Below are 21297 nucleotides of genomic sequence, written 5' to 3' on the forward strand. Positions count from 1 at the left end.
CCCATCCCACCAGGGGACAGGAGGGTTAGCAAGTGGCTGTGAGCTACTTAGCTGCTGGCTGGGATTAAACCACTACAGTCAGAAATAGAAGAAAAAACAGAAGATTTGAAATAAAAATGTTTCTTTCAAGAAGCTGAAAGGGAGTGGCTGTTTATTAAAAAATCAAGATGAAAGATACAGAATCAAAGTAGGGAATACACCAGTGAGAAGAGGAAAACAGAAAATTCTGTGAGATATTTCTCATAACACAGGGCAACTGGACATTTAACAAGGCTGACAATCATGAAGTTTAAAACACAAAAAGAACAGCTTTCAAAAATATGCAGCTTATAGACTCTACCTTTGTGATACCATAACAGTATGATGACCATAATGATGGATACCATCAAGGCTAGTGAAGACACATTTCCAGTAATGAAATGGTTTTATATCCCTGTATTTTTAAAGCAATCTAAGCATATTAGCTATGTAATGTTTGAAAACAGTTCCTTCTGAGAAAGCTGATTAACCATGCAGCATACAACATAGCATGCCTCTTGCTCTTGAGAAGCATTTGATACTACTCAAAGATGGCAGTTTTGGACTGAACTTTGTGAAAAATACTACAAAGCTTTTTATGTCTCATGCATACCCCTAAAATACAAAAATACAGGCAAATTCAGTATAGGCAAATTTGGTGTTATACCTCTGCACAGCACCAAGATGTGCCTACCCAGGCTGGTGTCTGTACAGGGGTCTTTACAGTGTGCTGTGTGCATGCCCTTTGTGGCAAACAAACCCATGGCCTGGACCAAGCATGTTGTTGCTTATCTCAGTGTGTTTCACATACAGGAACAAGTACTGCGGCCAAATGTTTGCTTCATTAAACATAACTGATACATATAAAAATTAAATAGATGTAGGAACCAAGCATCTGCACAAGCCAATAGCAGGCAGTTGTATGGACTTTTTAGGAAAGACTTTTTAAAACACAGCCTATTCAAAGAAATTCTGTTTTGCCTTGCATTACTGTACACAGAACTCATAGTCCCAGCAAGTACAGGGGCACAATTCTTTATTCAGGAGTGTGCAAATATGGACTTGAAAAAAAAAAACAACCCATAACTGAATACAGTGAGGAATATCAACACATGGAAATGGACACAGGTGATTTAAGGATAGATTGAAAGAGACAAAAACCAGAGCTACTTGCAAACCTGGAAAATCTGTCAAGAGTCTGAAAATGCTGAAGCAGTAATGAAATGTGGAACAGAAAAGGGAGAGTGAAAGGTGAGGAGGGACACAGTGCAACACTTGTTGCTCAGGACCCCAGTGACCCAATGTAGCCATCAGGTTTACCAAGCCATGGGGTTCAGGGAGAGACACTGAAGCAGAATGCTAATCACAACCTGGTTTAAAACAAAACCACAACACAAAACAAAGAAAAAAAAAACCAAACAAAAGAAAGGGTACTTGCCATTCACTGAAAGACTAATTATCACGTAGGGAGAACTTGTGCTCTCCCAGCAGCAGAAAGACTGTATATCCACAGTGTCCAACTCCAACATTCACATAGGGCATTTGGTGTTACACGGCTAAATGTCAGAAACGAACATGCACTACCAATCATTGAAGCTTGAGCTCATGCTTAAAGAGCAGATGAAGTAATTAGCCAGTCAGGAAACAAGACAGATGAAGAATAGCAGATGACTGCCAGCAGACAAGTGCATGACGTACATCGCTCTCCACAACAAAGAGAGGAGCCATAGTCCACTAAATTCACTGAATGCAGTGTGCTAGATGACCTTACTCTATCTGCATAAACCAACCTTGCTATATGCAATACTGCTTCAGTGAAAAGAACCCAAATGACTGTCTGACCTTTAATTAAATTGCATGACTGTACAGTGATACTGCTTTGCTTGCAATGACCATCACTGGATAAGTCAACCGCAGCCACTAAACTCAGTATCCTGCAGCAGTAAATTTCTCAGGATTGTATTTTCAGAAATGAAACAAAAAGGAAACTCTAAAGAATATTCCCCTCCCCATCTTTAAACTAAAATGTCTTAGATGCCAGAAATCAAAAGTCAAAGAGCAGAACTAAGAAAAACATAGTTAAGTGCTCTTTATTTAGCAGAGATAACTCAAAGAGGTAACTGAAAATATATAAACCATTCAGTGAGCATCTTTTAGTGTGACAGTGCCACATCCTCATATTTATTTTGTACTTCTCCACTGACTAGATGCAGAATTCTGCTTACCGAATTGTCTTTCAGCTGGAGACCTTCTCCATTGGGCAGCGATGATCTCCGTTTTGAAGAGTTCTTGTTCGGTGTAGAATTAGCTCCTCCAGCTTTCTTCTTGACAAAGAGGACTTCACAACTGGCTTGATCTTCATTGTGCGTGCTCTTCCCTGCATTTATTACCCTAAGAGAAAACAACAAAAACCAACAGAGGACATGTCCAAGTTAGCAAAGCACAGAAGCATCCATCTGTATCTCACGTGACTCCAGATGTATGGAACTGTAGCGCAGAAGTACTACAAATACAAACTGAATGAAAATCTCCAACTTTCTTACACACCTACATACACATACAATCACACATGCATGCTTTGTTTCTATATACCTACACGTGGCATAACAAGCATTTTTCAGGGAACTATGTCAACAAGAAACAATTGGCACCATGAGCATATTTTACCTGCAGGCATACCCCACTTTTCTTTAAAGGAACTACTTGATGGTCAAAGCTGATAAACTTGTGCCTCCCAGCTGTAACATGAGAGCCCCACTTGCTTTTCTACCTGCCAGCCTCTCTGCTACAGTGAATAATTAGTCTGTTGGCTAAGGGTGTGCATTCTGTCAAGTTCTAAGTCTTGCACAAACAAAAGACCTGCTATAAATCTAAAAAGTTGTTACTGCTTAAGGCACAGAAAAATATGCACTGCTATTATGTTTTAAAAGCAGGTATTAGAAACACTGTGACAGAAACAGAAAGTCTTTGCCTTGTATACCAACATGCAAATCAAGCATGCTTGTACCACAGTAACAGAGAGATGCATACTAAATGCACCCCTCTGGTACTGCAGAACAACATAACCCGCCTTCCTTTGATCCCCAAAACAAACCCCAAAACAACAAAACTCAAACCCTTATGCCCCTGTCCCAGCTGCAGTGTAGAGAGCAGCAGACCTACATCAAGAGTTGCAGGCATGAAACTCTGGCACTAAGAGCTCAGTACTAGCTCTGGACAGCCAAAGGTACCCAGAGACTTGCACCACAACTGCTCATCTCTGTTCCATCAGTGATGAAGCTAAAATAACAGGTACTCCACCACCACCATTTTAAAAACATAATCAGAAGTTTGCATTATCCAATTATTGTGGTTATTATCATCTACCTCAGACCAGACAAGTTCAAACACTCTTCCTACATGAGAACCTCATCACAAGCTGACTAATTTTGCATTGGTTGACACCATGTTGAGTAAGACACGTGCTTTGACAGTCCTGGGCTCACACAGGGAAAACCTGTGTAAGCCGGGACCATAACTTATTCTAACCAAGTAAAAACGTTTCCACTTTGATGCAAGCATGTCTTCTTTCACAAATATCATCTAACCACTCCTCTTTACTACCAGGTTTGAGCCAACAAGTTGACTGCTAGTCAGAGACCGCATTTCCACTGCTGGACAAACACCAAGTTTCACATCAGGCACACAATGCCTTTAGAAACAACTGCGGCCTCTCCAGATAGTAAAACAGCTTGAAGGCACATCACAATCCTGATAGAAAGTTCAAGACATACCTGACTTCTTGATCTCTAATGTTTTCATTGCAGTAACGTTTTACATAACAAGAAAATGCTGAAGACTGTTGAAAGGAAAACAAAAACCAAAGGAAGGCTTGCAGGGCACTCTGCCCCAGCTTGCCTGCTCTTGATGAAATGTCAATTCTGTGTCAGCTTTGCTTAAAGGTAATATATTCTTTTGATTCCCAAGGAGCAATATGATACTGTGACAAATGAGCATTCCTACCTCTGATTAGAAAAATCAGTCTTCTAAGAAAATATGCATCCACTATAATTAACTGCTTTCAAATACTGAAAGCTTCCTTACAGTGCCCAATGTCACTCACTGCAGCCTGATACCTGCATGCACAATACCACCACTTGGTTACAAGTATTTCTTGTAAATAAACACCAACTGCGAGTAAAATTATTTTGTGAAACACAGAGAGCAGGGATGAAGGAGCATCTAGTTGCAAGGCACTTGGGAGCAGTTTATCCACTTCACCCCCTGTTGTGCCTAACCTTTGAGCAACTGGAGATCAAACACTGAGATGCTATAAGCTTCCAGTCTGAAAACTCGACATTTTCCTGACATTAGGAAAAATAGAAGCATGTATTCAGAGAGGGGGTAGAGGGGAAGGGAGGAGAAAATCACAAATACCAAAGCATTTAAACACTGCAGCAGCACAGAAAGTGTAGTTTTATCACATCAGGAACTAATCAATACTCAGTTAAGCTGACCAGCCTCCTCACTGATGCCGCTGTTTTCAATCCCATTTAAAAAAAAGTGGAAGACACATAGAGACAAAAGTGATTCCTTACAAAAATTGCTGCCTTCCTACTACTTATCGTTCCTAATGAAAATCACTCAACTGTTGGAACTGCTCTGGTTTCTGAGCTTAGTAATGGACTTCAGGACTTGTATGGTAGGAGATGTTCTGATGTTTAACAGTGCGTTAAGTTATGCACAATATGGTATCATTTTACAAAGCACTTGCCAAGAAGATTTGTCAAGGCACTGAATACATTAGAAAAGCTATGAGAACAAGGTGACCTAGCAGACTAGGTTGGGAGTCAGCTACAATGAAAGACCTGAGGTTGACCCTGCGTACCGAGCACCTTGCTAGAAAAGAATGTGACTGAGAGGAGCGTGGCAAGGCTGAATACTGAGAAGCTGTGGGAGTTGGAATGTCAGTGTATTGAGGTGGCAGTACTGGGGCTGTGAACATGTTCCCTCCCAGAATTTCACATTATCTCCCAAGATTCCAGATTTTCTCTCTCCATCAGAGAATTAAGTTTATTTTGGAAATCCTTGTTAAGACTTGAACTAATCATAATGTCAAAACAGTGCTTACGAGTGCTTGTGAGATGGGAAGTGAGTAGAAGAGAGCCTATGTCAGGCAGCCTTTGTCATCTAAACCCTCCACTCTTCTACTCTCACATCCCATCTCATAGCCAAACTTTAGAGAAGGGCTGCAGTGAAGCCCTGTGATTTTTAATCTCAAAGTTGGAGCTATGTGTTGATGCTTGATGCCAAGCACAGAAGCTGGCAACACCTTCTACTCAGCTTTAAAATCTGTCTTTGGTGCCTTCTGAAATCCTTTTCTCTCTGCAGCTTTTTAAGTCCCTCCTCGAGGCAATTCTTTCAAACAGCTTTCCAATGCTGATTTCACTGTTGTCTTTCCTCTTGCTCTCCCAGACTTTAACTTATCAGGACAAAAACCACATCTAAGCTGCTTATACAAATAACAAAGCAGAACTAAGGAGATATTCATATCTCCAAAAGGTAACTCTTAATTAGACCTATGAACATTTTGATGGAAAATCTACCACCCCCCTCCTTCGCCGAGGAAGTGCCTCAGCTTCCTAAGATTTTCAGTTTGCCTTCAGATCTCCTTTTCTGTCTGCCTCCAAATGTTATCCTCCAGTAAAGTAAACAGGAGACAAAGCAACACCTCCTCACACACAGTTAAAAACAACCCCTCCTCCATCAAAAACCTTCTAACCATATAGTTGTCCCCACTTCCAGTTGACCATGGATGCTAATAATAACAGTAATAATAATAATTAAAATAGATCATTACATTATATAAATATAATAATATGCAGGGAAAAAGGAATTAAAAAAAAAGATTGAGGCCTATATAATTTCCTAGCTTTTATTCAGAGACATGTTTTCAAGGGAATTTTTGCTTTTGTTTTCTCTCCCCCTAATTCCTCAAGGAGCTGTTTGATTAGACCTATTCACGATCAACTCCTTTCCATCCCTTCCCCCCTCTCTCCCACTACCCATTCATGTCATACCCAATCTTTCACAAAGTTCAACCCAAGTAATGTATCCAATTTGGATCGGAAGCTCTTCTTTTTACAGGATTAGCTGTCTCTACACTGCTCAGTGTCAAACACACTGCTCAGTAATAAATATAAAATCCTAAGGTTTAGTTCATGGTATAGTAATGCTAGAAAAAATATACACCCTACTTTGCAAACAGGAGCTTCCTGAAGCCTGCACAGGGAGGTGGTGGGGCTTGGTCACACCTCAAGAGTTACTCGCATCAGCTTTGATGGACACTTCAATACTTTATGAGACTAATCTCAAACACGTCCTCAGCTTAAAGCAAATCTTCCAGATGGAAGCCAGCTAGTTTGTTTGGCTCACAATTAGCATTCTGCTGGTATCTCGCGAGACCCCACATCCCATTAGACTGAATAGAAATGTAGGTCACACTGTGCTTCTATTTTTCATTCATCAAGCAGAGCTCTGAAACTCCTCTACCAAGGTCACCGATTACAAAATACCAAGTTTATCTTACAAGAACCAGAACAGGCCAGTTGAACAAATCCAAACCAGGTTCTGATAACAGCTTCCTGACAAAAAACCCGAAAACCAGACAAACCAAAAAGCCTCCAAAGTCAGCTCAAGTCTTTTGAAGCATTTATATTCAGCCCTCTTTTTTTTCACATAGGTATCAGTAGTTATCAGTACATATACTTGTTGGTTGTTCTGCTCCTCCCTATATGGTATTCTTTGTGATTAGATGAAGTTGTGTTTGCTTCAGCAAAAGTTCAAAGCTGTGCTAGGTCTAGGTCTCCAATTCTGAACAAATTTGAAGTAGTCATCCGAGTACTTATATTGTTTAAACTCACAAGCCTATAGCATTCTCTACCTAACATACCTAAAGTAACAGGTAAAGGCCAAGAGCTCAGCAGAAAGCATGCACAACCGCAGTGAGAAGTACTTTTTGAAATGTAAGGGCGAGGAGAGCTACAAGAGCTCGGGGAGCTGTGTTACAGCAGGGTAAGTGTGGGAGCTGGCCGCACACACACTCCAGACCTACCCAAACTAAGAAATAAAACCTGTAAAAGCAGAGAGCCTGACCCACCCCCTCAGTTTAGTTGAGCTGTAGGGTAACTGACAACCACCTGCAATCATAGGACACCCCAAAATCTATCTGCTTCTCCCCTACCAAGGCAAAGTTCTTCTCCACAGTAGTAGACAGCATTCCCAGTTCCACTTCCTTTGTAAGACTTGTTAAGAGGGTCAAGACACCCTGACGCAAACACTTCCAGAGCAAACGTCTGCGAAGCCTGCTTTTGTACCACGTAGATTAAGGCTGAGTCTGTCTGTGTTATCTGTGCAGCCCACCAGGTGTGACACTGGAACATGGAAATAACCGCAAATGTTTCTAAAAGGTTAGGTTGCTAAGGGTTAGGAAAAAGAAGGTAGAAAAACCCCTGATATATCCATGGGCAGTTTGTTGTTTATTGTAAATCCTACAAGCAGGATTTGAACATTTAGTAATTAAGGAGGAGAAGAAGAAGGTGTAAGACTGTGATAGTGGAAACGAGACTAGAAGGACACTGGTCAACAGAGAATGGTTTGTCTGCATTATTTTCTTGCTTAGTTTTCCCAGTATGTTTTGAAGAGACAGCCAGACAGAAATGGCGTATTTCACACAACAGCAGTGTGCACAAGAAGTACTGGTTTAGGGCCAGCGGTTCAGAGTAGCAGTGGGCACCTGCAGTTGTCTTGACCCTGAATAAATCATTTCATCAGGACTGGCAGGCGCCAGCCTCACAGAAGGTACCACCAGCCTCTCTCCTCATTCCAGCTGTGGTACACATGTGCTAGCCTGCAACCATGAGCATGACACCAGCTTGCATCCAACCCAACTAATAACACAGAAGCAACCCAGACAAATGAATACCATACCTATAGACTATAGACAATATAATGCAAAACTGTAGGAACATAATTTCAGCAGTCTTAAAATGATATATTGCTGGCTTTTCTTTCTCCACCCATCTCCCTCCCCCCCCCCCCCCTTAATGGATTAGCATGTGAGTGGATGCCACTGATTTTTTCTGTGACATCTCATTTAGATTTAGTCTTAGATTTCCAGGTAGGTGGCTTTTTCTCCCCTTCACTCACACAAGATTTATTTCTGCCCTGGGAATCGACTTGAAAGAGATTTCCTCCTAGCTGTTCATCTCCTCCTGCAGATGAAAGGCAGCTTTTCGAGCAGCCTAAACAGTTTCATTCATTTATTACACTGTCATACTGCTCACGTCAAAACAAAAACACCCACTACTATCGTCCACTGAGGGCAGAAAGTGAAGCCATCCCTGAATCAGTTGTCTAAATCCATGGGGCTGAATAAAACCTTCATTTTATTAACCAAGGACGAAATGAATGTTTAGCCATAAAGATTAGTCTTGCGAGGACTGAGCGTGAAAATACGGTTTCTCCTACCAGCAATCACACTGGTATACTGGGCCAAGCTAGAAGCAACTACACCTGCCTAGCTGATAAGGACTAATTTTGGGATTAAAATAGGCAAGGCCCAGGTAAAATACCATTTATACTCAAAATCTAAAATACATTAAAGAACTCAAAACCAACACAAGTTCTAAAAAATTCTGCCACAAGTTCACTATAAATGAACATAAACTGCTAACGCAGCTTGTCTTTGGACTGAAATCTATGACATCTTGGAAGGGAAGTCCACTCTGATGTTATTTCCATGGACTTCCCCAAATGCTATTATGTGGCATAGCATCCAGCTACACTTCCCAAAAGAGATGAAGTGCTAAGTGACTACAAGGAACAAGACAGCGGTGGGTCACAGTAATGGAGCAAGCTCTGTGATCACTACAGGGGGATGAGCAGCTTTTAGATAATTAGCACACAGATATTACAGCAGAGAAACAATGGACAATGAACCAGAGCAGATGCTAAACCAGGCTGGTGGGACACAAACGTGGTTAAGCATAATCTTACTTCAGGCTGAGCAATCTCAACCACAGCTGACAATACTAGTTGCCAAATTCTCCTTCCTCACTCCTCTGTACTAGCTATCAGGAGGGGATAAGAAGAGTTTGTAAAGATGGACTTGACACTGTAAGAGAACCACCATTTACTTCCCACAAAACACAGTGAAATTGCAGAGACAGCCAGGTCAGACTGCTCGTCATCCTATTTAAAGCAAGTTTGGCTGGCTGTCTGTTCAAAACTTGATGAAAAAACTAGGAAAGATGATAATGCAGATAAACCACTGTTGACCAGATCCTTCTAATCCAACTACCACTATCGCAGTCTTACACCATTTTCTTCTCCTCCTTAACAGCTACATTTTCAAATTCTGCTAATCTGTGTCTGAACTTATTTCCATAGTATACAGAAAAAGTTGCCTTGGAAATTATGCTTCTTACATGAATGGATCATATACAGTCTGGTGAAGTCAGCCTTCAGATGAGTATATTTGCACAAAAACATTAATATTTTCATGCACCACTAGATTTTTCTAGATTTTCTTGATAAGACAAAGAAAGCTTATCAGCTTTGGGTGGCATGAGAAGTTTAGAGCTTCAAGTTGAAGTGGAAAGCATTAAAAAACAAAACAGGTGTGAAAAAGAACCTTTCTACAGGAATATACTTCAGTATGGTTTATTAGACTGCGAATATTTCTTTGACTTCATTTTACACAGTAGGACTGACATTCAAGACAAGAACCCAGGTTCTGCTGTTCCCTTCCCTCTAGTACAAGGGAAATTAGCTACTTTATGCCTGTTCCCATGAGCTGTACAATTCCTCGCGCACGTGAGGCTGAAGACAGTCTTGACCACAAGCATCCCTCATAAACAGGACACAGAAGATCCAGAGGTCTGACAGAAGAAAGAATGGTTGTATATGAGGTCCAGTTGTCCCCACACAGCTGTGTGACAGAAATACACAAATCACACTAGTTAAAATGAGGAAAGGTTAGGGACAGCAGCCTGCCCCTAACCTCTACAGCAAGGGGCATACAGGCCTCTGAAATACTCACTTTGCCTACAAGCTCAACACTGCTATTATTACTACATCAACTACTACTCAACACTCAAACCCACTCAACCAAGTCCTTAATTTGAATTAAAATATTTTAGTTTTATTGTAGAATGAATAAATGAACGTTGACACGCAGCAAGGATGCATGACAAAAATAAAATGCCACTTTCCCCCTCTCCAATTTCCTTCCTAAAGTTCTACTTTTGAAAGCGCATCCAAATAAACCCTTTCTTCCTTAGAACAATGCCAATTATATGCAAATAAAAGCTCTCCTTATGCTTACAATGAAGCAAGTTCTATGTTTAAAATACTTCAGTAAATCCCATGCCATTAGGTTGTGATGCTGTAGACCGCAGCCTCGGCTCTCTCAGGGTTAAGAGAAATCAAGATAAATGGCTTAGGCAAAACTGGTCCAAGCTTAAAAAAAAATTATCTCTCATATTTAGCATGTGTGAAAGTTAACAGCAAGAGTTCATCAGCGACAGTACTAATCCCTTTTGTACAGCTGTCAACTTAAATTAGCCCCAAGCTAATCTTTGCAAGTGTGACAGAGAGTGTACACACTTCCACAGATAAGAGCTAATGCCTTATTCACAATATCCCTCTGCTGCAGCAGGTATTGTGAAGCCCCTATAACCCGAGAGAAGTCAACCTGCAAATTTATTCTTAAAAAGTCATTATAGCAAACTGTAGATGTTTGAAAACACACATATGCAAGGCAAGGGGAAAAACATTATATACAGCTTTATTACCACGAATCCACAACTAGAAAATTAATTCTAAGTCACTCATATATTGGTAATTTTTAAGAATAGCTTAAAGAAAAATTACACCCTGCTGCTGGAGTTTTATATCCATTACTTTTCCTCTGGGAGAACATTAAATGGCAGATCTGCAGGAAGGGCCTACATGCAAGAAATACTATAATGACTCTTTGCCATAGAAACATGCCTCCAAACCCAACCTTTTACTTCTATTATCAAAATCACCTTCCTAGACCTTATCTTTGAAGATGTTAAAATATAAGCTAAATGCAAGCCAATGAAGTTTCAGCAATCCTGAGCCTGAAAAAGAAAAGGCTGCAGAAAAATGGCAGCTACCTTAAATTTGATCCATCAAAACATTTGTATGGTGTTCATTTATCCTGCTTGAGAGCAACAGCCAACTCCAAAATCAGCTTTCCCAAGTTTAAGGTATAAAAAGAAGCCACAGTATTTAATGCAAAACAGGATTAAGAAGATATCACAGTACGTTTACATACATTTTATATGCACATACATGCACACCCCTGTACAAAAACCTATGGTATTTCTCAAGCAAACTATTCAAAGTTCAGTTAAATATTATGCCATTGAAAACATCTATTTTTCATGTAGTATAGGTCAAAGTGCTTAATTATCTTTGCCCAGGTGTTCAGGTCTTTACCCACAAACACATCCAGGCATATTACAATACCTACAGACTGGCAGTGCCAACATCAAGTAGTGTAAGAAGAGTTCCAAGGAGAGTCACTTGTGCCCGCAGAGGTCCACAGAAGACGGGGTAGCCCAGCATAAACACACCTAAGTAGCACTGATGGAATGGATCCTGTATGGCATGATCAAAGGCACTTGCAATGCCCAACAGCTCTCAACAAGATCAAAGTCAACACAAGAACCAACTGATTGCTCTAACTTGTATATAAGCCTTCCCATTCCTCACAGACCACTGGAAAACTTAAACTGTGTCATGATCTGTGAAAATATGTATCAGGAAGTAATGAGGTATTAGTGTGTCCCTGTGTCCTGCTACCCTAAGGAACAATTTGTTTTCAGGACCTATACTGACAGTTGCACAAATGTGAAACATGCACTAAGGCAGTGACTGAAACTGGAAGCTTGCATTCATGAACCCCTTGGTAAGACTGTAAGTAAACAGCAAGCAAAGCTGTACGTGGACTGGAGAGAAAAACTGGCAGAATTCAAGAGGTTAACAATTTGGAGAATTGACGAGAGCAAACTTCTCAAGCAAAGAATGGAAAGTCAGCTTTCACAAGTACCCCCTCTCTTGGCTGTACCGGAGTAAGCAACCTTCACCGTCACACGCTTCGCTACAGGGGCACCTGTGCAGCAAAAATTATCATTATTTTAAATTCATATCAACATATTGCCGCAGCAAGACTGAAGAGACAATATGGAGAGAGAAAGAGAAGAGATAGGGAGGAGAGGTCCTGCTTAAACTAACATTTCTAGAGAAAAAAGCCCCAAACTTATAAAGTTGTATCTTACAGGTTAGGAAGCTACTAATGAAAAAGAGACGGTACACCACAGTTTAGTGCTACATAACTGTGGACATCAAACACCGATCTGTCTCTTCCTTGGGGAAATCCACTTGGGTCTGCCTTTCACTTCCAGAAGCCAAGCCCAGAGCACCTCCACCTTGCCACTTGCAGTGGCTGTGCATCAAAAAAACCAAGTACGTTTAATCTTCTAGGGTGTCCACATGCATCTATTGTCACATGTGATTGCTGCTATGAGTACGGTCCCCAGAGGTGAGACTTTGTCAGATGTCTATGGTGTAGACAGCTAAGTCTGAGCTAATCACTCAGACTTCATAAAAGCAAAGAGAAAGAGGACGTTTTGGGGCATGATTCATCTGACCTGGTTTGGTTGTTTACATTAGCATGAGATGTCTGTTCCTCTTTGTGGACAATAAAGCCGAGCCTGGACACTCACACAGCAGGTTGTCAGCAAATGGTCAGATGATTTCCACCTTAGGTGCCTGAGCTTATGTGGGTGGAGGGAGAAAAAACCCCAACCAACCAACCAAACAAAATAACACACAAAAAAGCCCACCGGTTTCTCTTTCAATAGCTTTGCTTGCTATTTGAAATGCATTTTCCTCAAAATGCATCTTTGGTATAGAAGTCCTTTGGTATGACTAATAATGCCACCCAGTGCAGAGAACCAAGGCTGAAGGGCTAATAGAAGAAACAATCAAATGCAGCAAAAATTATATTTTAAAATAAATGCCAAGGACAGATTACCAAGTGCCTGATACTTGGCATTATAGCTCCTGATGTGGCAAGTGAGTTTAGCACGGTGCGGCAATTTAAATGCATCCAAAACAGCTGGTGGCATTCTCAGACACAAAGAAAGATAATTGTCAACCTTATTCACAGCAATTAAATCCGTATAGGCTAAAATAGAATCTATTGTTCCCCCAAAATACTGGGATTGGAGCCAGAAGTAACCTCAGTGGAGCAGAAAGTTGGCAGTTTGGAAAGGGGCTGAAAACTGTGTCATTGTCTAGCACAATGGGAAGAAACCCAACCCACAACCAGAGACCAAAGACAAGTTCAGAGATTTTTGCAGAAAAAGAATTTCTCCCCCTTCCAAAAGTACCACAGAGACATCAGGAATCAACACTGAAACAGATGTCAACATCGACTTATCTCAGTGTGTACTCTGCACAAACGGAAGTGTATTCAGCAATTTCTTCTGCTGACTGAAATGAAGAAAGCTAGGGATTATTACTGCTATATTTAGACTTTCGCACACTACCCAGATTGTTCCTTTGGAGTCATCTGAGCACATGATATTTAGACAGGCATACAAAAGCTGGGTAACGGTTATTAAGAGGCCAACGCTGCCACTAGAGAAACAATCATTAATCTGCTCTCAATTCAAAACGATCAACAAGTGGCAGCAAAGGATTTGCAAATCATTTGCCAAGGATAAAATACCTCCACAGCAGCATCAGGACATGCTAAGAAACAACATGCATGAGTGCAGGACAAGCACCGAAGCCAACATTTCCTTCAATAGTATGTCTAGAACAAATGGTGATCTGGCAGCCAGTATAAGACCTGCAATAAAGGACAGTTTATTCCAATCTACAGGCTTGGGAATTCCTGCCCACTCCTGTAAGGTCTCCACTGCTGGACACACTGTCAGATAGGATGTTCAACTGCAGGATGTTCAACTGCACCTTTCGAGTGGAGAGGTTCTCGGTAATCTCACAGAAACAAAACTGAATTCATTTTTCTACACACTTCCTCTTGGTAAGAAAACCAAATCCCACTCTTATTTCACCCTATGATCCACCTGAAATATAATTCTGCAATAAAAGATGAGTACAGATAGCTGCTGTTATGCACGACAAACACCATAATTAAATATCATTCATATTCAAAAGATCTTTCTCCCAACCTTCAAACATGTTGCATTATTCATTAAAGAGGCTTCTCCTGTACTCAGGGAGAAATAAAGTTAACCATTCATCCACAGCGAGAGCATTCACTAATACACAAAGACTATTTTGTACTGCAGTAAAGCCCATATATTTTTTTGAACGAGCTAACCGGGGTGTTATTAATGAGTGCCAGTGACTTCACAAGGACAGCGAGCTGACACAACCGCACAGCATCAGCATTGCGGTGTCAAGGAGATAACACGGCGAGGCCCTTTCCTTGGTTCTCAAACCACCCTCTTGGCTCTCAAAGATACTGGCAGAGATGCCTGAAGCACCTTTAGGTCCCGGGCAGCTCCAAGCCCTGACTGTTGCCACCCCAGTGCCAGCAGGCGTTCCCCTGGCTGCTGTTCGGCTCTGCATGAGCGTGCTCCCAGGAGTGTACCCAAGCTCCCTCCTCAGGGACATGCAGCACTAAGGTGTCCACATAATAAGCATTTTAGCCTGCAGGATTCTCCAAGCCTATCAGCTAAACAAAACCTGATAAAGCCTAACCCTACCTCGCAATCTCCAGTCCCCTGGCAAATTCTTCAGGGTTCCGATCCAATTCTTCAACCCTTCTTAGCTGGCTCTTGTCCCACCACCAAAAATCTTGCTTTTCTTTCCTTATTACTAGGAACTTTCTATTCCTACACCACCCTCCCTGAAGGTATGCTGAAGGAGATATTTCCCACCTTCAGCCAACACTGCCCAAAGATACTACCACTGAAAGAAAAAAACCTCCCAGTCATGTATCTTAATAATGAGCAGTGAACAGAAACTTCATAACAATTAGACACATTATCCTTCAACTGAGTCTCAAAAAATATAATACAGCCCCTTAGAATATGTTATCTCTCGCTTTCAAATTTCTTAATGGGTTGTACAATACAGTAGAATGATAACATCCAATTGCTTTCACACACACAGCAAACAAAACTTGGAAGCATGACAGAGTAACACAACAGAAAGAAAGAAAATAGTATTTTAAGTACAAGACACAGCAGCTTAATTTAAAAAAGTAACTTTATATAATAGTACATCTATGTATAACCAATAAGTTTTATTGTATCTTATATACTGTCGTGGTTTAAACCCAGTCAGGTAACTTGTTCACTCACTCCCAGTGAGTGGTGCCAAGCTGACAACAATCAAGGTCCGTGTTCGTCTCCCCCCCCCCCTCCCTGCACCGGGGCTCTCCCCTTCCCCGCTCCCGGAGGAACGGGGAGGAGGATCGAGAGAGTGCAACTCCTACGGGTTGAGACAAGAACAGTCCAGCAACAAATCACCACCGCTACTATCAGCTAAAACAATGATAAGGGAAAATAACAAGGGAAGAGAATACGATACCACCGGCCAAGAAAACGAGTTCCACCCGGAAGCTCCTGTCCTTCCGGGTAACTCCCAGTTACCCCCCACCCCGGGCATGACGTGCTGTGGTATGGAATACCTCCCCGGCTAGCCCGGGTCAGGCGCCCCGTCTCTGCTTCCTCACAGCTTCCCCTCCTCCCTGGCAGAGCATGAGCCTCACAGAGTCCTTGGTCAGGGTAAACATCACTTAGCAACAACCGAAAACATCGGCTTCACCAACGCTGTTCTCAAAACTAGAAGTCAAAACACAGCACTGCACCAGTTAACACAAAGGAAAAAACATGACTGCTACTGCTGAACCCAGGACATTATCCACCCCTTATTCCATACCATTCACGTCGTGCTCAGATCCCACATTTTCAATACACCATCGCTCTCCCACATATATACATCCATATACATACAGACCAAGAGGAAAAAAAATCATTTTCTTAGTGCATGGACCAATCCCTATAATGCTGCCGAGTCCATTCGGTCCATGATGTTCCAAGTTCATTCTCTGTTGGGATGATGGCTGGAGGGAAGTCAGGGCCAGTCGCTGGTGACCTGGAGACATCTAGTTGATGGGCTATAAAAGCATTACACAGCAGGCAACAGCATACAATTGAGTTCACTGGCTGTTTTCCCCTAAAATCAAATCCCCTTGAGGTATACATCGGACTTCCCCATCTTCCCGCATTACCCACCAAGTATATCCAGGTCCCTGAGCAAAAGCAATCCCACGAGTGGGTTTGCCTTTACCTGAAGCAGGAATAACCCAGACTGTCTTCCCCAGCAAATTCTTCATATGCACCACGGGAACTTTGTCCCCCTCTACAATATGTAAAAGTTCTGACTGGGCTGGGCCGGCCCTGTTGGCAGATCCTCTGGTGTTGACCAACCAGGTGGCCTTTGGTAAATGTGTATCCCAATGCTTGAAAGTTCCCCCACCCATCGCTCTCAGTGTAGTTTTTAACAGCCCATTGTACCGTTCGATTTTCCCAGAGGCTGGTGCATGGTAGGGGATGTGATATACCCACTCAATGCCATGCTCTTTGGCCCAAATATCTATAAGGTTATTCCGGAAATGAGTCCCATTGTCTGACTCAATTCTCTCTGGGGTGCCGTGTCGCCACAAAATCTGTTTCTCAAGGCCCAGGATGGTGTTCCGGGCAGTGGCATGGGGCACAGCGTATGTTTCCAGCCACCCGGTGGTTGCTTCCACCATGGTAAGCACATGGCGCTTGCCTTGGCGGGTTGGTGGCAGTGTGATATAGTCAATCTGCCAGGCCTCCCCATATTTATACTTCAACCATCGTCCTCCATACCAAAGAGGCTTTAACCGCTTGGCTTGTTTAATTGCAGCACATGTTTCACACTCATGAATAACCTGGGCAATAGTGTCCATTGTTAAGTCCACCCCTCGGTCACGGGCCCATCTATATGTTGCATCTCTGCCTTGATGGCCTGAAGTGTCATGGGCCCACCGGGCCAAAAATAATTCACCTTTATGTTGCCAATCTAAGTCCATCTGAGCCACTTCAATCTTAGCCGCTTTATCCACTTGTTGGTTGTTCTGGTGTTCCTCAGTGGCCCGACTCTTGGGTACATGGGCATCTACATGACGTACCTTCACCACCAGGTTCTGCACCCGGGCAGCAATATCTTTCCACAGTGCAGCAGCCCAGATGGGTTTACCTCTGCGTTGCCAGTTGCTCTGCTTCCATTGCTTCAACCACCCCCACAGGGCATTTGCCACCATCCATGAGTCAGTATAGAGATAAAGTACTGGCCACTTTTCTCGTTCAGCAATGTCCAGGGCCAGCTGGATGGCTTTCACCTCGGCAAATTGACTCGATTCACCCTCTCCTTCAGCAGTTTCTGCAACTTGTCGTCCAGGACTCCATACAGCTGCCTTCCATCTCCGATGCTTTCCCACAATACGGCAAGAGCCATCAGTAAACAAGGCATACTGCTTTTCACTTTCTGACAGTTTATTATATGGTGGGGCCTCTTCAGCACGCACCACCTCCTCCTCTGGTGACATTCCGAAATCTTTGCCCTCTGGCCAGTCCATGATGACTTCTAGAATGCCTGGACGACTGGGATTTCCTATTCGAGTTCGTTGTGTAATTAGTGCAGCCCATTTACTCCATGTAGCATCAGTTGCATGATGTGTAGAGGAGACCCTGCCTTTGAACATCCAGCCCAGCACGGGCAGCCGGGGTGCCAGGAGGAGCTGTGCTTCAGTGCCAATCACTTCCGAAGCAGCTCGAACCCCTTCATAGGCTGCCAGTATCTCTTTCTCAGTTGGGGTATAGCTGGCCTCAGATCCTTTGTATCCCCGACTCCAAAAGCCGAGGGGTCGACCTCGAGTCTCCCCTGGAGCTTTCTGCCAGAGGCTCCAGGTAGGACCGTTCTCCCCAGCTGCAGTGTACAGCACATTTTTTACATCTGGTCCGGTTCGGACTGGTCCAAGGGCTACTGCATGAACTATCTCGCGTTTAATTTGCTCAAAGGCTTGTTGCTGCTCAGGGCCCCATTTAAAATCATTCTTCTTCCGGGTCACATGATAGAGAGGGCTTACAATCGAACTGTAATTTGGGATGTGCATTCTCCAGAACCCCACTGCACCCAAGAAAGCTTGCGTTTCTTTCTTATTAGTTGGTGGAGACATTGCTGTTATCTTGTTGATCACATCTGTGGGGATCTGTCTACGTCCATCTTGCCATTTTATTCCCAAAAATTGTATCTCTTGTGCAGGTCCCTTGACCTTACTCCGTTTTATGGCAAAACCGGCTTTCAGCAGGATTTGGATTATTTTCCTCCCTTTCTCAAAGACTTCTTCCGCTGTATCGCCCCACACAATAATGTCATCAATGTATTGCAGGTGTTCTGGAGCTTGCCCCTGTTCCAGTGCAGTCTGGATCAGTCCATGGCAAATGGTAGGGCTGTGTTTCCACCCCTGGGGCAGTCGGTTCCAAGTGAACTGGACACCCCTCCAAGTAAAAGCAAACTGTGGCCTGCACTCTGCTGCCAAAGGAATGGAGAAAAATGCATTGGCAATATCAATCGTGGCATACCACTTGGCTGCTTTTGACTCTAGCTCATACTGAAGTTCTAGCATGTCCGGTACGGCAGCACTCAATGGTGGTGTGACTTCATTCAGGCCACGATAGTCTACTGTTAGTCTCCATTCTCCATTAGACTTTCGCACTGGCCATATGGGGCTATTGAAGGGTGAGCGGGTCCTGCTGATCACCCCCTGACTCTCCAGTCTACGGATCAGCTGATGGATGGGAATCAGGGAGTCTCGGTTGGTGCGATATTGCCGCCGGTGCACTGTTGTGGTCGCAATTGGCACTTGTTGTTCTTCAACTTTCAGCAACCCCACAGCAGAGGGATCTTCTGAGAGACCAGGCAAGGTGGACAGCTGCTCAATTTCCTCAGTCTCCAAAGCAGCAATACCAAAAGCCCACCGGTACCCTTTTGGGTCTTTGAAGTACCCTCTCTTGAGGTAGTCTATGCCGAGGATGCATGGAGCCTCTGGACCAGTCACAATAGGGTGCTTTTGCCACTCCCTCCCAGTCAGGCTGATTTCAGCCTCCAGCACAGTCAACTCTTGGGATCCTCCTGTTACTCCAGAAATATAGATGGGTTCCACCCCTTGACAGCTTGATGGCATCAGGGTACACTGTGCACCGGTATCTACTAGAGCCTTATACTTCTGTGGGACTGATGTGCCAGGCCATCTGATCCACACAGTCCAGTAAATCCGATTGTCCCCTACCTCCACCTGGCTGGAGGCAGGGCCCCTCTAATGGTCGTCACAGCATTGGACACTTAAGTCGTGTTGAAAGGGATTATTCTTCGTTATCACAGGAGCTGGAGTAAAATCAGCTCTTCCACTCCATCTGGGAAACTGCTCACCAGAAACTGAAGCCGTAGCTCTCATGGGACGATCAGTCTTGGCCCTTGCTCCCCTCTTCAGTTCACTCACCCGTTCCTCCAAAGCTGAAGTAGGTTTTCCATCCCACTTTGTCATGTCTTCTCCGTGATCCAGCAGGTAAAACCATAGGGTACCCCGTGGCGTATACCTTCTGTATCTCCTCTCTTGAACAATAGGACGTCTTTTGTTAATAGCTGAGACGCGTGTTGGTACACGTGAGGAGCTGGATAAATCAGATACATCGTCCCTCAATTTGTCGAGGTCCTGGGACAGTTTTTTTCACAGCTGAGATGATGGAAGGAGTGAGATTGTCTTCGAACTCTCGGAGTTTATGAACCATTTCATCCACTGTTAGTGGTACTATGTCATTCCAGGTCACTGTTGCCAATGAATGGGCATATGATGACGGTGCATTCCGTGTAAGTTTTCGCCACATGGGTCGTGTACATTCAACTTCATCTGGATCTATAGGTGTATCCCCGTTATTCGGCTTGATGTGATAGATCATCTCTACGATGGCCGATTCCCTCAGAGACTGGATGCCTTTGTCTATAGTAGTCCACTTGGCCGAACGACTCGTAACATCGTCCTTGTACGGAAACCTTTCTTTCACAGCTGCCAAGAGCCTCCTCCAAAGGCTGAGGGACTTTTTCTCTCTTGCAATTGCTTTGTCAATTCCCCCTTCTCTAGCAAGTGATCCCAGCTGCTTGGCTTCTGTACCTTCTAGTTCGTGACCATCGGCCCCATTGTCCCAGCATCGGAGTAACCAGGTGATGATGTGCTCCCCTGGTTGACGGGTAAAATCTTTTCGCATATTCCGCAGCTCGGTTGAGGTCCGGGGTCGAGAAGTTACCTCTTCTTCTTCTTCTTCGTCATGTGAGGATGACTCCTGATCAGATTCTGGACCGGGTGGTGAATTCATTGGTTCTTCATCTCGCTTCACCCTTTTTGCCTCCTTCTTGCTTGTTCTCTTGCGTACAGGGGCAACCGATATTGGTACGAATTGGTCCTCTGGTTTGGCTGCAGTGATTATCACTGTGGTTTGAGTAGCGACTGTACTTGTTGCTGGGGGTGGTGTAGCTACCGTGCTTGGAGCTGGGGTAACCGCGCTGTCTGTTGCAGTTGAAGTTTGAGCAGCTGCTGTACTTGCCACTGGGGTAGCTGCGCAGTTCATTGCAGCCAAAGTTTGAGTAGCGACTGTCGCTTTGCCCTCAAATCCGCCGACATTCTTTTCCTTTTGAAGGTGCTGGATAGTGTTGAACAAGGCCCTGTAAGCATAGGCCAAGCCCCAGCACGTTGCCGTGATTTGTCCATCTCTGGTATGGCCAGAATGACCACACACCTCATTTAAGTGTTTTACTAATTCTTCTGGATTTTGCAGTTGTTCGGTAGTGAAATTCCAAAATACTGGAGGGGCCCACTGACCTAGATACTTGCCCATACTATCCCACACACCCTGCCACTCATGGCTGTCCAGCCTCTGGGAAAATCTCTCGGTCCTCCTACATCGTCGTTTGACCCCAGACAAGACCCAAACCTGAATCTGCTTAACTCTTGAAATCAGTAGTGGGCAAAACACACTCTGTATGCGTGTTAGCATGGTGATTCCCATCACCATCAGCAAACAAGTCTCAAGAGCATTAAAAGGCCATTTAAAAAATTCGAAACTCTCAAATGTAAATGGTCTG

General features: G+C 43.5%; 1 protein-coding gene across 1 annotated transcript in view; it reads right to left on the reverse strand.

Moving 5' to 3' along the window:
- PPM1H (protein phosphatase, Mg2+/Mn2+ dependent 1H) overlaps window positions 1-21297 on the reverse strand; it is a 137551-nt gene that overhangs the window by 66923 nt on the left and 49331 nt on the right. Inside the window, exon 2 of the mRNA XM_061467832.1 lies at window positions 2244-2409. Within this exon, the coding sequence (XP_061323816.1) occupies window positions 2244-2409 (166 nt within the window). The remainder of the gene's footprint in view (window positions 1-2243; window positions 2410-21297) is intronic.

The sequence above is a fragment of the Pezoporus flaviventris genome, unplaced genomic scaffold (assembly GCF_033815535.1).
Source record: "Pezoporus flaviventris isolate CSIRO_AGI_PZ_B2104156 unplaced genomic scaffold, CSIRO_AGI_Pfla_v1 ptg000045l, whole genome shotgun sequence".
Taxonomy (NCBI): Eukaryota; Metazoa; Chordata; class Aves; order Psittaciformes; family Psittacidae; genus Pezoporus; species Pezoporus flaviventris.